Source organism: Nematolebias whitei, chromosome 11, assembly GCF_014905685.2.
Source record: "Nematolebias whitei isolate Nwh7 chromosome 11, NemWhi1, whole genome shotgun sequence".
Classification (NCBI taxonomy): Eukaryota; Metazoa; Chordata; class Actinopteri; order Cyprinodontiformes; family Rivulidae; genus Nematolebias; species Nematolebias whitei.
The window spans coordinates 26,680,929-26,700,426 of record NC_056508.1 but is presented as its reverse complement, the minus strand read 5'-3'; the positions used below and the strand labels follow the sequence as shown (position 1 = coordinate 26,700,426).

At 39.9% G+C, this 19,498-nt stretch overlaps 1 protein-coding gene across 1 annotated transcript in view; it reads left to right on the top strand.

The window, feature by feature from the left end:
- The window catches only part of samd10b (sterile alpha motif domain containing 10b), a 90,713-nt gene that overhangs the window by 54,523 nt on the left and 16,692 nt on the right, over positions 1-19,498 (top strand). The window contains exon 3 of the mRNA XM_037684079.1: positions 16,471-16,639. Within this exon, the coding sequence (XP_037540007.1) occupies positions 16,471-16,639 (169 nt within the window). The remainder of the gene's footprint in view (positions 1-16,470; positions 16,640-19,498) is intronic.

Here is a 19,498-nt window from a genome sequence, read left to right as displayed (position 1 = left end):
TTTGTTTTTAAACAAAAATAACTAGATTGTAAGAACTTGCATTTTGATCCCACTTCATGGTTGTTTAGTGTCAAATGAGCCAAGTCCAAGAATTAGTTGTTTATGCAAGTTTAGGTCATTACAGTGAAAGTTGCTGTAGACTGATAATGGGACCGTCGGGCTTGACGGAAACACAATGAACAGTAATTATCTTACCTGTTGGAGATAGCTCTCTAAACAACCTCCGTTTGATGAATATAATTTATTTTAATTGGATTGACAAGCTGAAAGCTTCTCCTGGTGAGATAGATTTCAACAACTGTTTGCTATAAAATAGAGGTTTATTAAAGAAAGTATTTGCAACATTCTTTATGACATGGAAAGATTGGAGATGTTTAAAGCAATCCATAACTGCAGTCTTAAAATGTCACAATGGCTCGTGCAGACACTATTTTATAAATGTTTATATTGCTGTAATTTTTGCATTGCATAGTTATGTATATAGAAGTTTATGATTTTTAGACACAAACAGTGGCTAATGCAAACAGCGGTTAGTTGTAGCACTTTGGGTCATCCTGGGGCACTTTCAGTAGGAATGTCACAGTAGTTCTGCTGAAATTAACTTAAGTTTATGAAACAGCATTTTCACTAAGTGATATGAAACTTTGAGAGTTGTTTTAAGACAGCATGCCACTTTGCTTTTGACCTTACTTGGGCTAGCCATTAGCTTGTCGATCTGATCAAAATTAAATTCTAGTTTTTCAAACGGAGGTTGTTCAAAGAGTCATCAGCAACAGGTAAGATATTAACTATTCATAGCCTTTCACTGAATCCCACTTCAACCCATATGAACATTTCTTTAAAAAATATTGCTCCCAAACCATCTGGAGTTCACCTGTTTGAAGCGTTTTCTCAACTATGACACATTTTCTTGGTAATATTACAATAAAGTTGTGGCGTTTGTGTTCAAATATTGTTTTATTTTGTGAATGTTTTGGTTTAATTTAGCATCCTTTGGATGGACATAAATATGTAATACTGTATAGAAAGTGAAAAACATTTTCTGGCATCAAAGAAACAAGAGAGAATATGTGAAATCAGAGCAAATCTCAGTGTTGATGGGAAGTTTAATTGTCGTATTTTGTTCTTACTGTTGGCTGATCTTGTTTTACTCTGCCATAGAAGAACCACCTGAGAAAAAATATTTACGTATTTGAAGCAAAACTCAAGAACTTGACGTCTTGCGATGAAAAAATGCTGCAAAAATCATAGATGATTGGTAGAGTGCATTAAATATTAAACATCTCCGGAAATCCAATTTATTTTACAGATGAATGTTTTCCCTCAGAGAGCAGCAAAATGAGTTTAAATAGTAGAAATAAAACCCATTAGGGTGCTGACAGGCGCGTGAGGGATGTTTAGTGGTCGAATGTTTCAGCGATACGACGTAAAGCAGCGACTGCATCGTATACTCAAGCACAGTAACATGTATTCTCATTTGTTGAGCGCAGGAGACGTGAAACAAAAGAAAAATAATCTATTTTAAGGCCACAGAACAGCATATCAAACGACATCCTCCTTCTGTGTTTCCGCTCCTTTAATGAAACGGAGCACACAACCCTGTGGAGGTCATGTTAAAAAAAAAAAAAAAAGCTTTGTTTCCCAACTGCTTTTAAGAAAAATTTTAACACGGCGGCTGAAAGACGCATTCGCACTACAGGATTTGTTCAATAATTCATAAACAAGAGTCCTCTCAGCTATAAAGGGCTAAATAAAATATGAGTTAAAATCTGTTTCCATACGATTACACAAAGACTGGATAATTAAACCTCCTCCATACCATGAGAAGTAAGGCTTATCGCTTCCTCGTGGCGACAAGCTTCTTTATGCATTATTCAACAGATGGTAGAGCAGTCCAGCGCGCTGTCATATGAGCGTGTGCATCCAGAAAATTCATTCATCTCTAATTATAAACGTTTGTGTGTATGGGTGTGCATGTATCGAGTGGATTGTTGCCTGTGCGTCCATTTCTCTCAGGACTGATGATTAGATTATTCTCCATTAAAGTGGCTGTACACACGGGCTGTAATGAGGCAGCCAGTTAAGTGAAACAGTTTCTGGGTATGAGGTAGGACCTGGGGAATCCTTCCTGTGTGCTTAACAAAGCTGATATAACACATTACGCACTGGCGTACAAACGGCCTGTCGGGGGAGACGAACGATAATGACTGCGGAGAGCGAGGACAGTCACTTTGGATGTTTTAGCGTTCGCTCATGCTCAAACATGGCGAGTCCCTGTTGTGTTTAAGTGTTAGTGGGACAAATATGTTGTGGGGGACACTTACAGCACCAAAACACACATCAATAATATGGTTTGACGATTCAACAACAACAAAAAAAGGAAGTGTTATGGGAGAATTAACAAATGAATGCTCTGTTATTCAGATTTTTATAGCATTTCAGAAAACAAACTGTATACCACACACTCGCAGACTATTTACAAAATAAATAGGAAAAAGATGTGATCACATTCCAGCTGATCATTGAATATTTGTTTATTTTATTAATCCATAGACTCATTTGTGTTTTTACTCTGCTGTTGGCATAGCCTACTAAAGATCCATCCATGCAAAGAGCAGTTTAGTCGTGAACTCACCTTCTGAGCCCTCCTGGAATCGTTTAGACTTCCAGACAGGGTGAAGAGAGGGGGAGTTGTTGTGTGGCTCATTTAGCTGTCTGCCTCGCAGCTTGTGGCTGAACCTTTAGATGAGACCGGGGAATAGGTGGAATAACGAAGACACAGTTTAGGAACTAATAGCGCATTCGTTTTTCTTTTCCAAAGCAGGACTGAGCCTGTTAGAGGAAGTAAAGCTCTTTCTGTGCACTAATGTACCTTGGTCAGATGGATGAATGGAAAAGAGCACTCCCTGATTATTTTTCCCTCCTCGTTACAGAGGGCAGTGGATGACCTTTTCAACGGACACAAACACAAAGAAGTGAATTAATGGAGAAGCAGTGCACAGTTCACAACACTTCTTCACCAAGATACAGTTTACTGCCATATTTGGATATTTGTCTCGATTCAAATTATTGTTTTAATTTAGAGTAGTGCAGTATTTGTTTTTTATCAATCCACACATTAATTTTTCTTTACCCACTTTTATGTAGATTTTGCACCCTGGACAGGTTACCTGTCCATGACAGGTCCACAAACGAGATAGACATCCATTCATATTAACAATTCACACCTGCTGTGTTGTTTATTTGTCATATGCAAGTTAACACAAGGTCAACAATGCAATGAAATGTTCAGGATGAGAGGAACCGATTTGATTCGCTAGAAACAAAAAAAATAATTATGTAGATGAACAGATGCTGGGATGTATTCATCATTTAACGCGAGTTCCTCATTTTTCTGGACTGAATAAAACGTGCATTGAATTTAAGGAAATGCAAACGTGAGACGTCATTTAGATTTGACCCATCAAAATGAATGCGGTCATTTATTTACAGAATCAAATTTAACATCAAACATGTACATTAATTTGGCAAATTATGAAAATAACAACAAAGCAATCAATCAGGAAAAATCATACGGCCATGATTTTTCCGTTGCTGCACCACAGACATGTATAAAACTGTACAACTATGACTTTTACCCACACGGATGTGAATAAGCACTTTACACAGACATTTCTAAATATCTGGGAGAATTTCTACTTCATAGGAAAGTTTAAAGATGGAAAGAAGTTTAGGGGGAGTAAAGGATGGTGTGTGAGGGAAATTAAGTGTTTTCCAGAACCGACACTCTCCATCAGAAGCCCAGCTCGCCTCGGTACGCTTGGTAGGAAACTTGACCCATTACCTCTCTGATGATAATCAGCAGATATGGTGTTCCGTTAACGCTACCGGTCCAGCGTCTCCTTAGAATGGCTGTTGCCCGTCAGAAGTAGTGGCGAGGCTCTGTTCGACACACCTTCACCTCAGTGGAAAATGTTATAATCCCATGGAACTCGGAAGAGCTTCGTTGTCATGTCAGGAACTCCAACAGCACTCCATCAGAACTTTAGAACTCTGAACTCTCGAACTCTCCGAAAACTCTGTGAGTCTGTGTCTGTGAGTCTCTGTAGAGTCCGTAACTGTGTCTAGACCAGGAAGTACTGACCTTTTAAAGACTCTTTCCCGGTTCACTTTTTGGGATTTTTCATTGGTCAGAAACGACCAGAAGGGGTGTGTTTTTGTGACGTAAGGGGTTAGAGACAGCGAGAATTGTTATGAGACAGCTCAGAAATGTTCTCAGAGACCGAGAGGGTTCTGTTTTGGCGTGCCTAAGACACAGGTGCAAAACATCTCTATTTACGTCTGAGAGGATTCTAAAACATGACAGTTTTAACATAACAACTTGTTTTTCGTTTGACTGTAACCTTGTAAACGCACACACTTGCTCATTCAAAAGCAGAAATCAGAAAAATGCATAAACTCTGCCACAGCTTTTAACATGAGAATAAAATCATTACTCAGTTAATAAAATTGATTAGTTCACTGCAACATCTAAAATGGTTTGAACTAAGACACTTTGATTATCAACATTTGTAAGATAGTAATGATAATAAAAAGAGAGTGTTCTTTTCACTTGAATCTTCAAGAAAGAAAGTCTCAGGATGGGTGAACCTGTATTTATGGAGTCAAATACATGAAATGACAGCTTCTGTCCCACAAGGTTCTAAAGGTCAAGAGTTTTGACCTTAGACTGGGTTTCGACGTAGGCTTAGTCCACTACAATTAAACAAACAAACAAGAAATACTAAATCCTCTGGACAGTTTAGTTTTCTGTTGAAACATTTCGTCTTTCATCCAAAGGACTTCATCAGTCCGAGGAGCCACAACAAACTCAGTCCCGTATGTGGCTTACTCACATTGTAGACCAACCAGTTTGATGGTGATAAGGTGGTTCCTGGAGCCCGCCCTCTCCCCCATCAACTCCACTGAGGCAGCCATGGCCAAAGTTGTTAAAAACATCAAAGTTCATGCTCAATAATCCAGGTAAAAAGTGACTATGGCTGCCTCAGAGGAGTCGACGGGGGAGAGAGCGGACTCCAGAAACCATCTTATTACTATCAAACTGGTTGGTCCACTATGTGAGTGTGCTGCTTGTGGGACTGAGTTTGTTGTGGCTTCTCGAATTGATGAAGTCAGTGGCGTAGTCTATGTGATACGTGGGTATATGGAGTATTCCCATAGAAAAGCTCGGGAATTTCAGCATACCCACTTAAAAGTGCCCAATAATATGCGACATATAATTGGGCATGTGCCATTGTCAACACATTTGGAGCATTTTATAGACACATTGAGTTGGTTCAACCTGTTTTTTGTATAATTAATACTTCTGTACTTACTACGTAATAGTTGAACATGTTTTGCTACTGTTTTATAAATTCTATAATGTGTTTTTAATACAAAACCAACTATTGTACAAAGTTTGTTGTACATTTATTCAAATATAAGCATCAAAGAAATTTTGAAACATTCAATATACTTAAAAATCAAAATAAATTGACAATTACATTGTAGTAACTGGTGTACTTCGGTTTCCTAGCACAGTATACCCAGTACAAAAATGTAGACTACACCACTGGATGAAGTCCTTTGGATTAAGGATGAAACCTTTCAACAAAAAAATAAACCGTCCAGAGAAATTTTATGAAACCATAAAATTGCTTCCGTCTGTGTTAGCAAAATATTTAGAATTTTAATTAAACTTACAGAAAGTAATCAAGACACATCGGCAACTAATTATCTTTTGGGATCATCCCCATTCATCATGGCAACGCCAATCAATCACTCGATGAAAACCCACACGTCAGTCAGTTTTTCTGATAAGTAGCTAAAATGTGGTGGTGGTAGCTGAGGGTTGTCCCCAGCCCATACTCTGTGCATTGGGTCACATGAAATCTTTGTGGAAGGCTTTAGCACACAAGGTGATGGACAAAATGCATCAGTCAATTCAGTGATTATGAGCTGTTTAGTGGAAATAAATATTTAAGTCTTACAAAAGTATTGTGTTTAAAAACAGCCAAAAAAAAAGAAGAAGTGGGTGAAGATAATGGATGGATGGATAAATTCAGTTAAAATTGGTCTGGAGTGTGCTTCTGATGGTCAGTGTAATGAACAGAGCCCTAAAACAAGGATCAATTTGGCAATTCAATTTCTGTAAGTAACATTTTTAACTAATAACTTATTTCATCAACTTCATCAATCCAACATTTTTCAGTCAGGTCATCTGGACAGTTTCTTTTTTGGTGCTGAAATGTTTCGCCTTCGATCCGGAAGGCTTCATCAGTCAAGGAAACACACAACAAAACTGATTCTTCCCCCAACAGCTTACTCCAAAGTGGAACAAACCAGTTTTGCTTGTGATAAGATGGTCTCTTTGGTACACCTCCTCCTCCATTACCGGCCCTTTTCCTTGTTGACAGTCGTGTCAAACTGGTTGAAAACAACAAATCAACAAAAATTCAACAAAAAATCCAACACTTTGTTGTTTTCAACCAGTTTGACATGACTGTCAACAAGGAAGAGGGCTGGCAATGGAGGAGGGGGCGTACCAAAGAGACCATCTTATCACAAGCAGAACTGGTTTGTTCCACTTTGGAGTAAGCTGTTGGGGGAAGAATCAATTTTGTTGTGTGTTCCCTTGACTGATGAAGCCTTCCGGATTGAAGGCAAAACGTTTCCGCACAAAAAAAGAAACTGTCCAGATGACCTGACTGAAAAATGTTGGATCGTATACCTGGATTATTGAGCATGGACTTTGTTGTTAACTTCATCAATAGTTTATACCAGCACAAAATATTATCTTGAAATAACAAACAATGATCTAAATCTGTGGAGTTATTTTCACAGAGGAAAACCACAAATCACGCCTGTAGGATTATACCACTGCAATTTATGAGCTACTTCCTGGGTCATCAGATTATGGTTAAATATTCCCACAAGTCTCAGTTTTAGTTTATTTTTTGTACTGATGTATTTTCTGTAGGTTGGAAGATTTGATAATCAGCTTCTTGCTCCATATCAGAGTTTCAAGGTGCGTTTAGACAACAGAAACCTTTTCCCAGTTCTTATCCCTCATATTGTTTTTGCTGGCGATGCAAATGAATGTACTTAACAGAACTGATTATCAAACCTCTTTCTTAGCGTCTACTTTATTGTGTTGTACAGTTGCAATAAATTAGCTTCTAAAACACATCTGCCTTCATTGTGACAGTAAGAACGCAATCAGAGAAATAAACTATAAACATATGTCACCCTCAGAGAATCCCATTCAGTCTAAGTGCACCCTTGGTGTTGTTGTTCCAAGCTCCTCAAGGCTAAGCATCACCTTGGAGGCCAATAACTGTGCTTGTGAAGTGATGGGCCATTGAAGGCTGCTGGTTTGAAAGACACAAATGCGTAAAGAGAGAAATAATAGCAGCTGGGCGAGGAGGCAAAAACGCTTTCGTCTGTATTGTCCTTGTCCTGCCATTCAGTGACATGTTGCTCTGTCTGAGACATGCGTGACTCACACTAAATAGAGAGCTTTGTGAAAATCCCATCTGGCTCTCTGTCCACCCACTGAGACGCAGCTCATATTTGCATGAGTGCAAGGCTTTTACACCCAAAGACTTGAGGTCAACCAAAGGCAGGGTGGCACAAAGCCAGTTTGGGGCTGACAGTTCATACACTGCCACAAAGTTGCACTTACAGTTGAGTAGACACTCAGAGGAGCCTCCAGTGCATTTTCAGAATGACAGTGATACGGTTACACAAATGTAGAAGGCCAGACAGAGAAAGAGGCGACAAAAAGGTGTTTGATGAAATAGAAACCATGAGCAGTGGCTAGGAAGGTTACCACGAAGACAAATGAAGAATGAGCTCTAACGAGACGTGAGGAGGCGTGACGACGATATGAGGGATCATGTCAGGATCTGTCAGGGTCTGAGATCAGGGGGACAGATTGAGGATCTAATTCTATGACGACAGCAGAGCAAGAGTTCAATGGGTGATTGGGGAAGAGGAAAGAGTTGTTTGGTCAAACAGCAGATTGCAAGAAAGATGACTGTTGAGCATCCCGCTGAGAAATGAAGTGACACTGAGCAAAGATTAACAACTGAGTGCCAGGAGGCGTGAGATGCAGCACATGATATGCATATAAAACTTAGATTTATTCATTCATGCACAGACTTTTACTGCAAGTTAGCTCAGCATGAATCATCAGTCTCACACAGGGTCTAACATGCAGGCAGTAAATAGAAGAGAGGTGTTATCATTCACAAAGAATCAATTTTACAGATTCCCCACGCTCTCCTGACTTTTAGCTAATCCCTGGTTCAGCTGCACCCACCACCCCCAACCACACACAAAAGCAATCATGAACACAAGAGCAAACAACCCCATGCTTTAGTGAAGATAGAGAAAAGATCAAAGACAGGTGAAGATGTGTGATCCACTATGAGACAATTTGTTAACGACCAAGTGCAGGGAAAATAAGGGACACAGCAGAAGAAAATAAGCCGGCAATGAAAATGAAAGCTGTTCCAGTATAAAAATTATAATGATCAAAAGAATAGACACCTAAAAACAGCATTATTTAAATTTAAAGTCCATTAGTTGACTGTGCCCATTTTGACATAGATTATCATAAAATAGATTTTTTTTTTTCTTTAGCAGCTACATTTTGGTCATTTGGTCCTTTCGGTCCACTGGAGCAGTTTTCATAAGCAACCTCTTGACCAACCCATTGTTAACCCAGGAGCAAACAAATCTGGGATGGGATTTTTATTATTGATGATCTGCATATTTGATTTGGAAAAAAAATTGTAACAGATTACCTTCTCAATGTAACCCTCCCATTTATCTGGCTTTAGGTTAATACAAGTACTGGGAAATATTTCACTTTATTTATTTATTTATATATTAGATCGGATAAATTTCAATCTTCTTTGAAAATTCCTAACTAGTTATACATTTTTGAGTAACGTGCATGTGTGCTAGCTTTGACAATCAACAAGAAACAATTGTCTGGAAGTTTTGAGATACTAAACCTCCTGGGTATGATGACGTTAGCAACTGCAAGATCTTGTTCTCTTCGGGAAACGCATACAGGGGCAAACACATTATTAGCTATGTTTACATGGACATAATTTATCGGATTAAACGGCCATTCGGAATATAAATGTGTCTTGTGAATGCCCCATTCGGATTATTCTGAGCTGATTTAGCTAGTTCCAAGCTAATTTGTCATCTGAATGAGAGGGGTGGTTTATGCCGATTCATAATCCGAATGGTAGCGCTGTCATTTCTAACCCGAACCCGAAACCCGGCCCGGACCAACCCGGATTAGTGTCGGTCCGAGCCTAATCCAGGGCATGTAAACGCTTGCCATGATCAGATTGTGCCCATGTAAACGATACACTTGCATTACTTAATCTAAATACATTTCAATCTGATCAAAGAATTTGCACATGTAAACATAGTTAATGTCAACCTTTTGTGATAATGGGTAATACTGTAAAACTAGGGTTAAAGAAAGGTCTAGGTATAGAAAAGTCTTCAGGCAGCGCAGTGGATTAGTGGTCAGTGCATTTGACTCACAGCAGGAAGGTCAAGCCTCAGGTTAGGCCTCTACGGGTTTGTGTGGGTTTTCTCTGGGTGTCTGTGCTGCCTTCAGGCCCAGGCCTCAACAAAAAGATCTGTGTTTTCAGTGAGATGTGCTTCGTTAAAAAATAGAGATGCAATAAATGATTTTGAACTTTAATAAAATACAGAATACATGTGAAACACATGGATCATTTCTGCCAGGATACTACTACTAAAATAATGTTATAACAAATTGATTGGTAGATATTTATACTAAATTTCTATAATATACCCATGGCAATGTCACTAAAATGCCTAAATGGTTGCTTTTCAAATTTGACAGATAAAAGATAAAATAGAGGTTAAAAAAAAGATAAAATAAAAAAGTAAAATAGAAAGGACACTGTCGTGGAGAATAGGAGATTTCCAAACAGACCAAGGTGTTGTTGATCAGATTTATTTACAAAGCTTTGGAGAGCAGCATTCACAGAAGATCAATGCATTTACAAGATCATGCTCTTATCAATGCTCCCATCCGACTGAAACGCTGACCTGTTCTGACTTCCTGAACTGGAAAAGTCAGTTTTATAGAATAACTTCCAGTGCCAGCCCTCAGCCCCTCCCAGTCTGAGCCGTCATCAAAAGGTCTGCTGCAGACAGGAAGGAGTGGATCAAGGACTTCTTCTTGAAGACATGTCACCATATCACATCAATTATATCATATCAATATCAAATCAATCAAACCTTGAGGACAATATAACTAGTTCTTTCTGTTCCTCACTGATCAAGACTGATTGTTACATGGAACTCTTTATCATTCATATCACAGGAGCAGAAAGGTATGGAGCGTGGTGTGTGCAAATAACACGCATTACCTTGATAGACACTATGGGGCTATGGCCATCGAGCAGATTGCTCAGACCAAAGAACATCAGACATTAAAGCTGGCTGTTGTCATGAGGAGAAAAATGTTCTTCCTGCTGGCCTTAATAAATGACTCTTCTTGTTATAAAGTTAAAATTTTACCATATTTTAACTGTGCAGATATTTCTATTGAGTAACTCTTAATAAATGCAAAACCCAATGTGGGAGGCTAAAAGCCATGCAGGTGAATTTTTATTCAGATGAAGTAAAAGGCCACAGGAGCACAAAAAATTACATTTACTATAATTTGTTATTGACTATTTTTATCGATATTTTTATTTCTCCCAATGCAAATACGATCAATGAGGCATATGCTCTTCAATATTCTCAGCTAGTTCTGAAATAAAAAGTACAATTACTTCCACAAGTGTTGATGTTTTTATACTGAAGGAAAATAAAATACTCTCTCAAATATTTCTGTCCAAATCCATTTTATTAAAGGAGTGAACATTATGTTGCACCAATGTGTTTTCTGCAGCCCTTTGCTTTTTCCATTTTTCTTCCTCCCGCCTTCATCGGCAGTTCACGTCCACTCCATTTCCAGCCCCCCAACCCTTCTGCTCGTAACAAATGAGGGACCTTCTCCAGCTGGACAGAAGTAGGTCTCAGGAGGAGCTGGGAGGTAGCAGAGGCTGAGCAGGGACAAGACAGAACTGGCCAGAGGAGATACAGTCTGATGAATGGCCAACAAATGGAGCGAGAAGAGCGAGGAAGTAAAAAAAAAAAGACAGAGGGATGATTGGGAGCCATCATTCTATTTCCCTGCTGTCTGCCTTCCTGATGATGAAAGCCATTATTCACAGAAAGAGTAGCCAACTCTCCAGCTCCTTATCCTGTCTTCTTTTTTTGTCTTTATTTCAAATCTGTATTCACCTTCCGTGTCCGGGGGGCTGTGGTAGCTCAATGGTCTGTGCCGCGGTCTCGTAATCAGGCTTAAGCCCAGGTTGGGTCGGGAAGTGCTTTCGGTGTAAAACAATTACCAAATCTTTTGTGCGAGTTTGCTTGCTGTGGCGACCCAGAAGGGTGCAGCCGAAAGAAAAGCAACAACACTCCCGTTCTGTGTCTTTTAGTGAAAATGTAAATATTTTTTGCCATATATACTGTACTCTGCCTGTCAGCAAAGGTAAATCACTAAATATTTAGTTAAGTATTGCAACTTTGGCATTTGGGATTGCTGTGAAGCTATACTTCAGTGGAGCGGTAGTGGGCTTTTTCTTAATTCTGTACTGAACCAGTGTCCCTGTAGAACAGACATGATTAAGGGTAACTGTTACAGATTTTGGGGTCATCTCCTGAAAAACATAAACATTCTGTTTCATCCTGTAGGTCTGCTTAAAATTATCCATTAGTCTTTTGAAACATGTTTGTTGATTCCAACAATGTTCAGTCAGGTCATCTGGACGGTTTCTCTTTTTGCTGAGACATTTCGTCCGTCATCCAACTGACTTCTTCAATCTGAGGAGCCACCAAACAAAACTGATTCTCCACAAACAGCATAGTGGGGGAAAAAAACAGTTTGCTGGTGCTAAGATGGCCTCCAGGGTCCGCCCTTTCTCCCGTCAACTCCTCTGAGACAGTCTTTCATCTTTCTTAGTCTTTCTTAGCACCAGGAAACTGTAGCCCCCCCACCCCCACCCCACCCCCACCCCCACTATGGAGTATGCTGTCTGTAGAGAATCAGTTTTGTTTGGTGGCTCCTCAGATTGAAGAAGTCCTTTGGATGACGGATGAAACATCTCAGTAAAAAAAAGAAACCGTCCAGATGAATGAACATGAACTTTGGTGTTTTGAACCACTTTGGCATGACTGTCTCGGAGGAAGGCGAGGGCGGGCTGTGGAGGTGATAATTGTTAATTGACAGAACAAGTTTTAGCTAAACATTTAAGACATTTAGCCTGTTAGCATTGACAGGATAACGTCTGTTTTATGGAAATAAGCAAGTAAGTAAACTTTATATAGCACCTTTCATAGAGGAAATCATAACGTGCTTTACAGAAATACAGACAAAGGCTTAAAATAAAACACAAACAGTAAGAACAGATGATCAAAAAGCTTGTTTGAATAAAAATGTGTTTTTTCAATTCAATTCAACCTTTACTTAGACAGAAAAGTTACATTGAACCTCCAAAACTCATTTGCAAGTGAGATCTGTTTAGACAGACAAAAAAAAGTCGTGAAACTGAACACATGGGAATTGGAGGCAAAACAATTCCTATCAAACTCTTTCTTCTTGGCTGAGAGAAAGACCCTTATAATGAAAAAACACCTTGCACATACAAACATATGATGACGTAGAACATTCCGCGGGGGGGTGGATGACAAGGGCGGTGAGGATGTCCAAGGATGCTCTCGAGGGCACTGTAGGAGTTCTGATAAGGATGGAATAATTAGCCAGTTCCCTCTGGTGAGATCCGAAAACATTCTCGAGGGATGTTGGGGAATGGCCAAGGACAACGCCAGAGAGAATCAAAAGTCTTGAAATGATGACACGTTTATTCAGTTAGTTTCCTCAGGTTGATCAGGGGAATCCCTTGATGGGAGGGAGGGGGGCAGAGCGTCAGATTACAAAGGCTCCAGGCGAATTGAGATAAGGTGATCTGCAAGGCCAGCCGAGGGAGCCAAATTCAGATAAACAATGTTTGTTTTTGAAGTCAGGCAGAACTTTAATTTTTATTTGCCTTGAGTCTTTGCTGGTCTCACGTAGATTCCAAAAGGTCCAAATTAAGTGGACACACCACTGATCCGTGCCTGAGAATATTCCCCGAGATTTGATCCATCTTGTCAGTGAGTCCTAGGGGCCGCATATGACCTGCGATTCTCACAAATCACATCCAATTTGCGATCCAGTCCACTAAGCAATAGTCTGGGTGTACAAGACACAGAGCAAACCTTCACACAGACGGCAGCCTGACCAGGCCAGATTAGCTGCAGCTGTCTTTTTTGTATGTTGATGAACCAGGAACCAGACAATTTCAAAAACAGGAAACCTGTTATCATAAATCCAATTATATGCAGTTTCGGCGTACTTGATCGACAGCAGAATGTGTCGTCGGGGCAGTTCAGCTCACCTGAAGCTTCCCTCAAAAATTTTGTCCATTGCATTGAGAGACCAACTGACCAGATCCACAAAATTATGGTTCAGAAGATATGTAGAGAGAGGCTCAGAAGCATTTTCACAGACAGGACAGAGAAGCAAAGCAAAGCAGAGGAGGGAGAGGAGGGGAAAGGCGTCCGACCTCAGCAAGAGCAAGTGATGAAGTGTCTTAAGTCTTAAGCCCCCAGTATACTCCCGCGTATGTCCTTACGCGGAGGTACGCGCGGAGGTACGCACGTAAGTACGCGGAGGTACGAGCATACCCCCCAGGGCATGTCCGTGTATGCGACACCAATGTATTAAATTCCTCTTCTTCATCCCTGATCTGGCCTTTTCTTTTGTTTTTTTGCCAAGAGGCAGTGATCTCTTCCTCCTCCATTGATGCCATGACTGAAATGGTGAGAAATGAAGGAATCTGTCACGAGCAAATTAAACTCAGGTCCAGCATGGCTGCAGGAGGGTCTGGAGATTTCCTGGTGGGCTGGTCTGATGTGTGGGCTGCAGAGCCAGCACTCCCAGTTTTTTTAGATCTTTTTATTAACAACATATAAACACAGAACACCGCTGCGGCTGAGGGTGCCAGCACTCGTTTTTTTTTTTTTTTCTGACCTGTCAATCAATCCAGTACGCATGTCAGAAAATGACCAATCGGTGACCTCAATTTGTCTCGAAGGTAAACGCCCCTTATCTGTGGAGTTGACTGCAGCCGCTCAGGGTGTACGCTCGAGTATGAAATCTGAACCCTCTGCGTACAGTACACGCGTAGGTACGCGTGAACGGACGTACGCGGGAGTATACTGGGGGCTTTAAGGTGAATTAACAGAGATGACCACGAGTCCACAGCCCGGGGGCTATGAACTGAAAGGGTAGATCACCCCGAGTTTTAAACTGGGCCTTAGGGACTTTTAGGAGGTCTTACATTTTAACATGCAAGATAATTTCATTAGTAGTTAATATATTTAGACAGTAATGTTGAACACAGCTCGTAACTAATCCATGACTTCAGCTATTGTTTTTAACTAACAGTTAAGAGTTGGAAGCGTGGGATAGAGAAATTTTCAAATAACAATATTAGATATTAGATAAATATTATTTTCTTCTGCTTTTAACTGCTCACATTAAAATATTCTTAAACCAAGTCTCTTTTTATTTGTCTTAAGCCTTTCAGCCCCTCAGGTTAGAGGATTACAACAATGTTTGGTTGAGACGAGACAGCAGAACACCTTGCCTTTGACATAATGCTGATTAAATCCATTTGTCCTGCTAAGTTTGCCCTAGAGACATTTATTGTCCAAGCTATTGCTCTCACTAAAATGTTTACTCAGCTGTATGAAAATGAGGACAGTAAAGATGATAAGGACTTAATCAGCAGGCTTGCAGTTTCAGTGCAGGCCATTCAAAGCTGAAGGAAAGATTTCCTTGATTTCTTCTCACCAAGCACACCTCCATCCCAAGTAATGACTGAGTCTTAAATTTAGCTTATTAAGATGGCTTTAGCACTCAACTAAGCCAAAGGCAGAAATATGTGTGTAATTAGAAATGCAGCAAACACTCTGAAGTGGAGAGAAATTGAGTTGGTTTCAATTAAGGCTCATGAAGCAGACCACTCTTAGTGGACCATTATCAGAAATGGATATTGCCTCAAGGAGGAGGCCTCATTACAGAAGCATGCAAAGCTGTGTGGAACAAATTCTACAAACCTGTGTTCATCACAAATTGAGATGTGAAGATTTTTCTGGAGCCTGGTTCTTCTGCGGTGTGTGTGAAAGCAGCAGCAGCAAGAGATTTGTGCATTAAGCTACAAAAGTGTGAGCAAGTTGCATTCATGTGTATGAATGTATTTTTGTCTTTAATCTTCTTGAATGCAGTCAATTATGAAGCCAAGCTTTTGGCTGCGGTTCTGCATTTCATTTTGTTTTTCTGTTGAAAATGTGCCAAAACCTTTGTTGGAGAGTTGGCTCAGTCGACACTTGAATGAAAAGATCAGATATGAGATGTCACAAAGGAAAAAGAGCTGGGGGACGGGGTAATTTTCAGTTGTGTGAACCGATTGTGACAATAATGTCCTTGTTAATTCTCCATACATGGCACGCACATAAAAAGCCTGCTGCTGACGAATGGCAACTTCTACAATAAATATTCCTATATGTAATCTAGAAGTTATTTAACTGTGCGTGTGAAAAGAAGGATTTAGGGGAAATTATGAGTAGAAAAGGCAGTAGTGATATTAAGCAAGCAGAACATTAGTACAACAGCTGAACAACATCCCTCTAAATCAGGGATGTGAGGTGAAAAACAAGCTGCTAATTCTAATCAAACACAACATCTGTTTGCCCTTCAGTGCTGACAAACCTTTAAACCTCCTGCTTACTAATGATTTGAGTTGCAGACGGGCTCATTATGTTAATTTAATTTATTTCTCATGAGAACAAATTATGTCCCTCCTAAATTTTAGGCACTTAAGTCCGAAACAAACGTGGTTTGTGAAAAATAAAGGAAAATAAACATTACAGTCTGTGCAGCAATGTGTAAGCTTTAAATGAACCATTTCCCATAACGCTCAGCTTTTTTCCCCTGCTTATTTTTAATGGTTTATTATACCACCAGTAAGAATTTTATTGCAAATTATGCCATTTGAATAAATGGCCTTATCTTATTGCATGATATTATAACATGAGAATCCTACTTGAGGAGAAATTTAACATAAGGAATCACTAATTTGACAAATGGTAAAATAAAAAAGCAATGTTTCAAAGTAATATTTATGAAGTTAAAATCAAATAAACATTAAATGAATAGCTGGTTGAAACACATTACACTGACTGGTATAAATCTTTTATTTTTCCGTGTTTCAGCTGCTTCCGGGTGAAGCCTTCACCGTCTACCACACCAGCCCTACGCTGTCCAGTTTGTCCAAACCAGTGGTTCTGTGGACTCAGCAAGATGTCTGCAAGTGGCTGAAGAAGCACTGTCCTCACAACTACCTGACCTACGTAGAAGCGTTCTCCCACCATGCCATCACAGGTACAGGACACAACACAGAGAAATGCACGCAGCAGCTACTAATACTAATAATAATACTAATACTAATACTCTACTCTGATCCTAACCAGAGTAATTTTATGAATCTAATCTTATTGTGTAGAAAACTATTCAACTATTAGATATTCATTTAGTAAGAACATTCATCTGCTTTCAAACACAGAATAAAACCCTTTATATAAAACTCTGGTGGCACAGTTGGTAGAGCTGCTGCCTCTTAGTGAGTAGGTCACCGGTTCAAATCCTGTCCGGATTCATTCTGTGTGGAGTTTACATGTTCTCTCCATGCATGTGTGGGTTTTCTCCAGGTACTCCGGTTTCCTCCCACAGACCAAAAACAAGCATGTTAGGCTGATTGGTAACTTTAAATTGTCTCTAGGTGTGAGTGAGAGAGTGGACGGTTGTTTGTCTCCATGTATCCCTGTGATGGACTGGAGACATTTCCAGGGTGTCGCCCACCTCTCACACAGTGATGGCTGGACATGGGCACCAGTGACCACTGTGTGTAGGAGTTGTGGTTTTGTCCCTGGTGTCGTGTTTATGTCTGTGTTCCCCCTGATCCTCTGTTTCTCTTTATAGGGGTTGGGTTTCTCTAGTATCTTGCCCCATCTTGTGTCGTGTTCATGTCTTGCATCCTCTTTCGCCTTCTCTGGCATCTGTGATTACTCAAAGGTATCATCACTTGGTCTAATTGGTGTTTTCTGTATACAAGTCTGTGTCTCTGTGTTAGTCCTTGTCCTGGCATTATTATCTGTCCACTGGTGATGTCCTGTCCCATTCCTTGTGATGCCTAGTCTGCTCCTTGTGTTCATCTCCTGGTTTATGTAAGTTTGCTGCCCCGTCTGCTCTTTTGTTTTGTAAAATAAATTCCTTATTTTATATTATCTTGAGTCCTTGCCTACCTGCACCACTGGGTTCACCAGCACCAGCCAATTGTGACACTGTGACCCAAAAAGGAAGAAGCGGGTAAACGTAATGGATGGATGGATGGATAGATATAAAACTCTGATCTGTTAAAAAACAAACTTTTTTTTCTTGCTATAAAAGGCCTGATGTAAATATTTTATCGATCTGACCAAACTTGCTCTATCTTATAGTTTGGAATAAGTTTGTTTATTTTGTGCTTGCTGAAAGCACATGGTAATAAGTTAATCTAATACATTTCCAAAAGGAGTTGAAACGTGGCAATAACACAACATTTCTCTTTTGACAAACCTAACTATTTACTGTATTTGTAGACCTTGAACTTTCAGACATGTTGAAGATCTTAGCAACATTTGTAGACTATGCTTGTGTGACACTGAAACTGATGTGAGGAAACGAAAAATTCTCTGAAGTCTATAAATTATTAAGATTTGAAGAATAAAAATGGACTTTTATTCTCACTGTGTCTACCTTTTTATAGGTAGAGTATTAAGGTGTAATATAATGCATGTACATTATGTTGAATTCAGTATAAAGTAAATATGGTAAGTTTCATTTGGAGATGTTTTTATTCTCATTACTTAAATGGTCAATCTTGAGAGGTGAACTGTCCCCCAGAAGTTTTTATGTCTGAATGTCATCCACAGGATGTTTGTCAGATGATTGTGCACAGAGATGTCTGAATAATAAAGGTCTAACATCAGGAGAAGTGAAATTATGCTGCAGAAAAGCAACATTTTTTATGAGCATGCAATAAAGCTCCAACCTACTCATCCTGTTCGAGTGAAAAAAAAAATCAATAAGTTTGGTATGATTATTCAGTGGCCGAGATGGGGTAGAGGCAGTGCAGCCGACTCAGGACCCAAAAGTCCCAGGCTTGATCCCCAGCTATTCCCATATGGTGTCTTTGAGTAAAACACCCAATCCCTATTTGCTCCCTGGGCATCTACAAAGCTGTCCACTGCTCCACCTGGGTGTATTACACGTGTGATGGGCCAAATGCAGCGAACCAACTTCTCCACTACATGGGAACATACAATGATGACAACACATAGCACTTTCCTTTAATCACTGTTTCTTGATCTCTAAGCACAAAATAGTTCTTTATTTGAAGAAGCATTTCATATAAACAACTTCAAAATAGCAGCAAAGTCTAGATGTTCTTGAAGTTTCAACAGCTTAGCCTTTTGCCTCAAAACCATATAAGCTCAAATTTTCGCTAAGATTTAAATATCTTTAATATGGGGTAACAAATGGGTATCACCTATTTTTGTTGGATAGCTCACAAACGCAGATCCAGATGCTTCTCTACCCCCCCCACCCCCCACCCCACCCCCACACACACACCACCACCACCACAGAACTCATAGGGAAGTGCTTAGAAGAGTGTAGACACACTTACACTAATTTCTCACACACACCCTGTCTTGGCAGACCAGACAGTAGGGCAGTTTCTCTTTCAGTGCACAGGGAACAGATTGTTGCATTGTGCTGAAGGGTTAGCCCCCACAGTTACATTTGCATGGACACATACACAAATAAAGGACCCACATGCTCTGAAAAAGATACATGCTGCACTGTACGTCCATGCTGGCTGCAGGGTTAACACTGCTGTCACCGTCAAAGCTGCTGCAGCTCGGATGTGTCCCCCTTAAACTCATTTATGTGTTTTCTTCAATGGTCTCTTTCTCTTTGCCTTATAAAGCTTAGTCTGATGAAGAACTGGTTGTATGCTCAGTCTTAACCATCTCACCTGATGAAGCTTGTAACCAGTGCTTACTTTGTAAACCAAATGATGCCAGAATGTGAGTGCTCTGGCTTCCCCAGAAAACTTTGAATGAAGTCGATGCCATTTCCTGGTGTATCTTAACGGGTTGTTAAACATCTACGTTTACCTACATTAAGCACCACTTGATT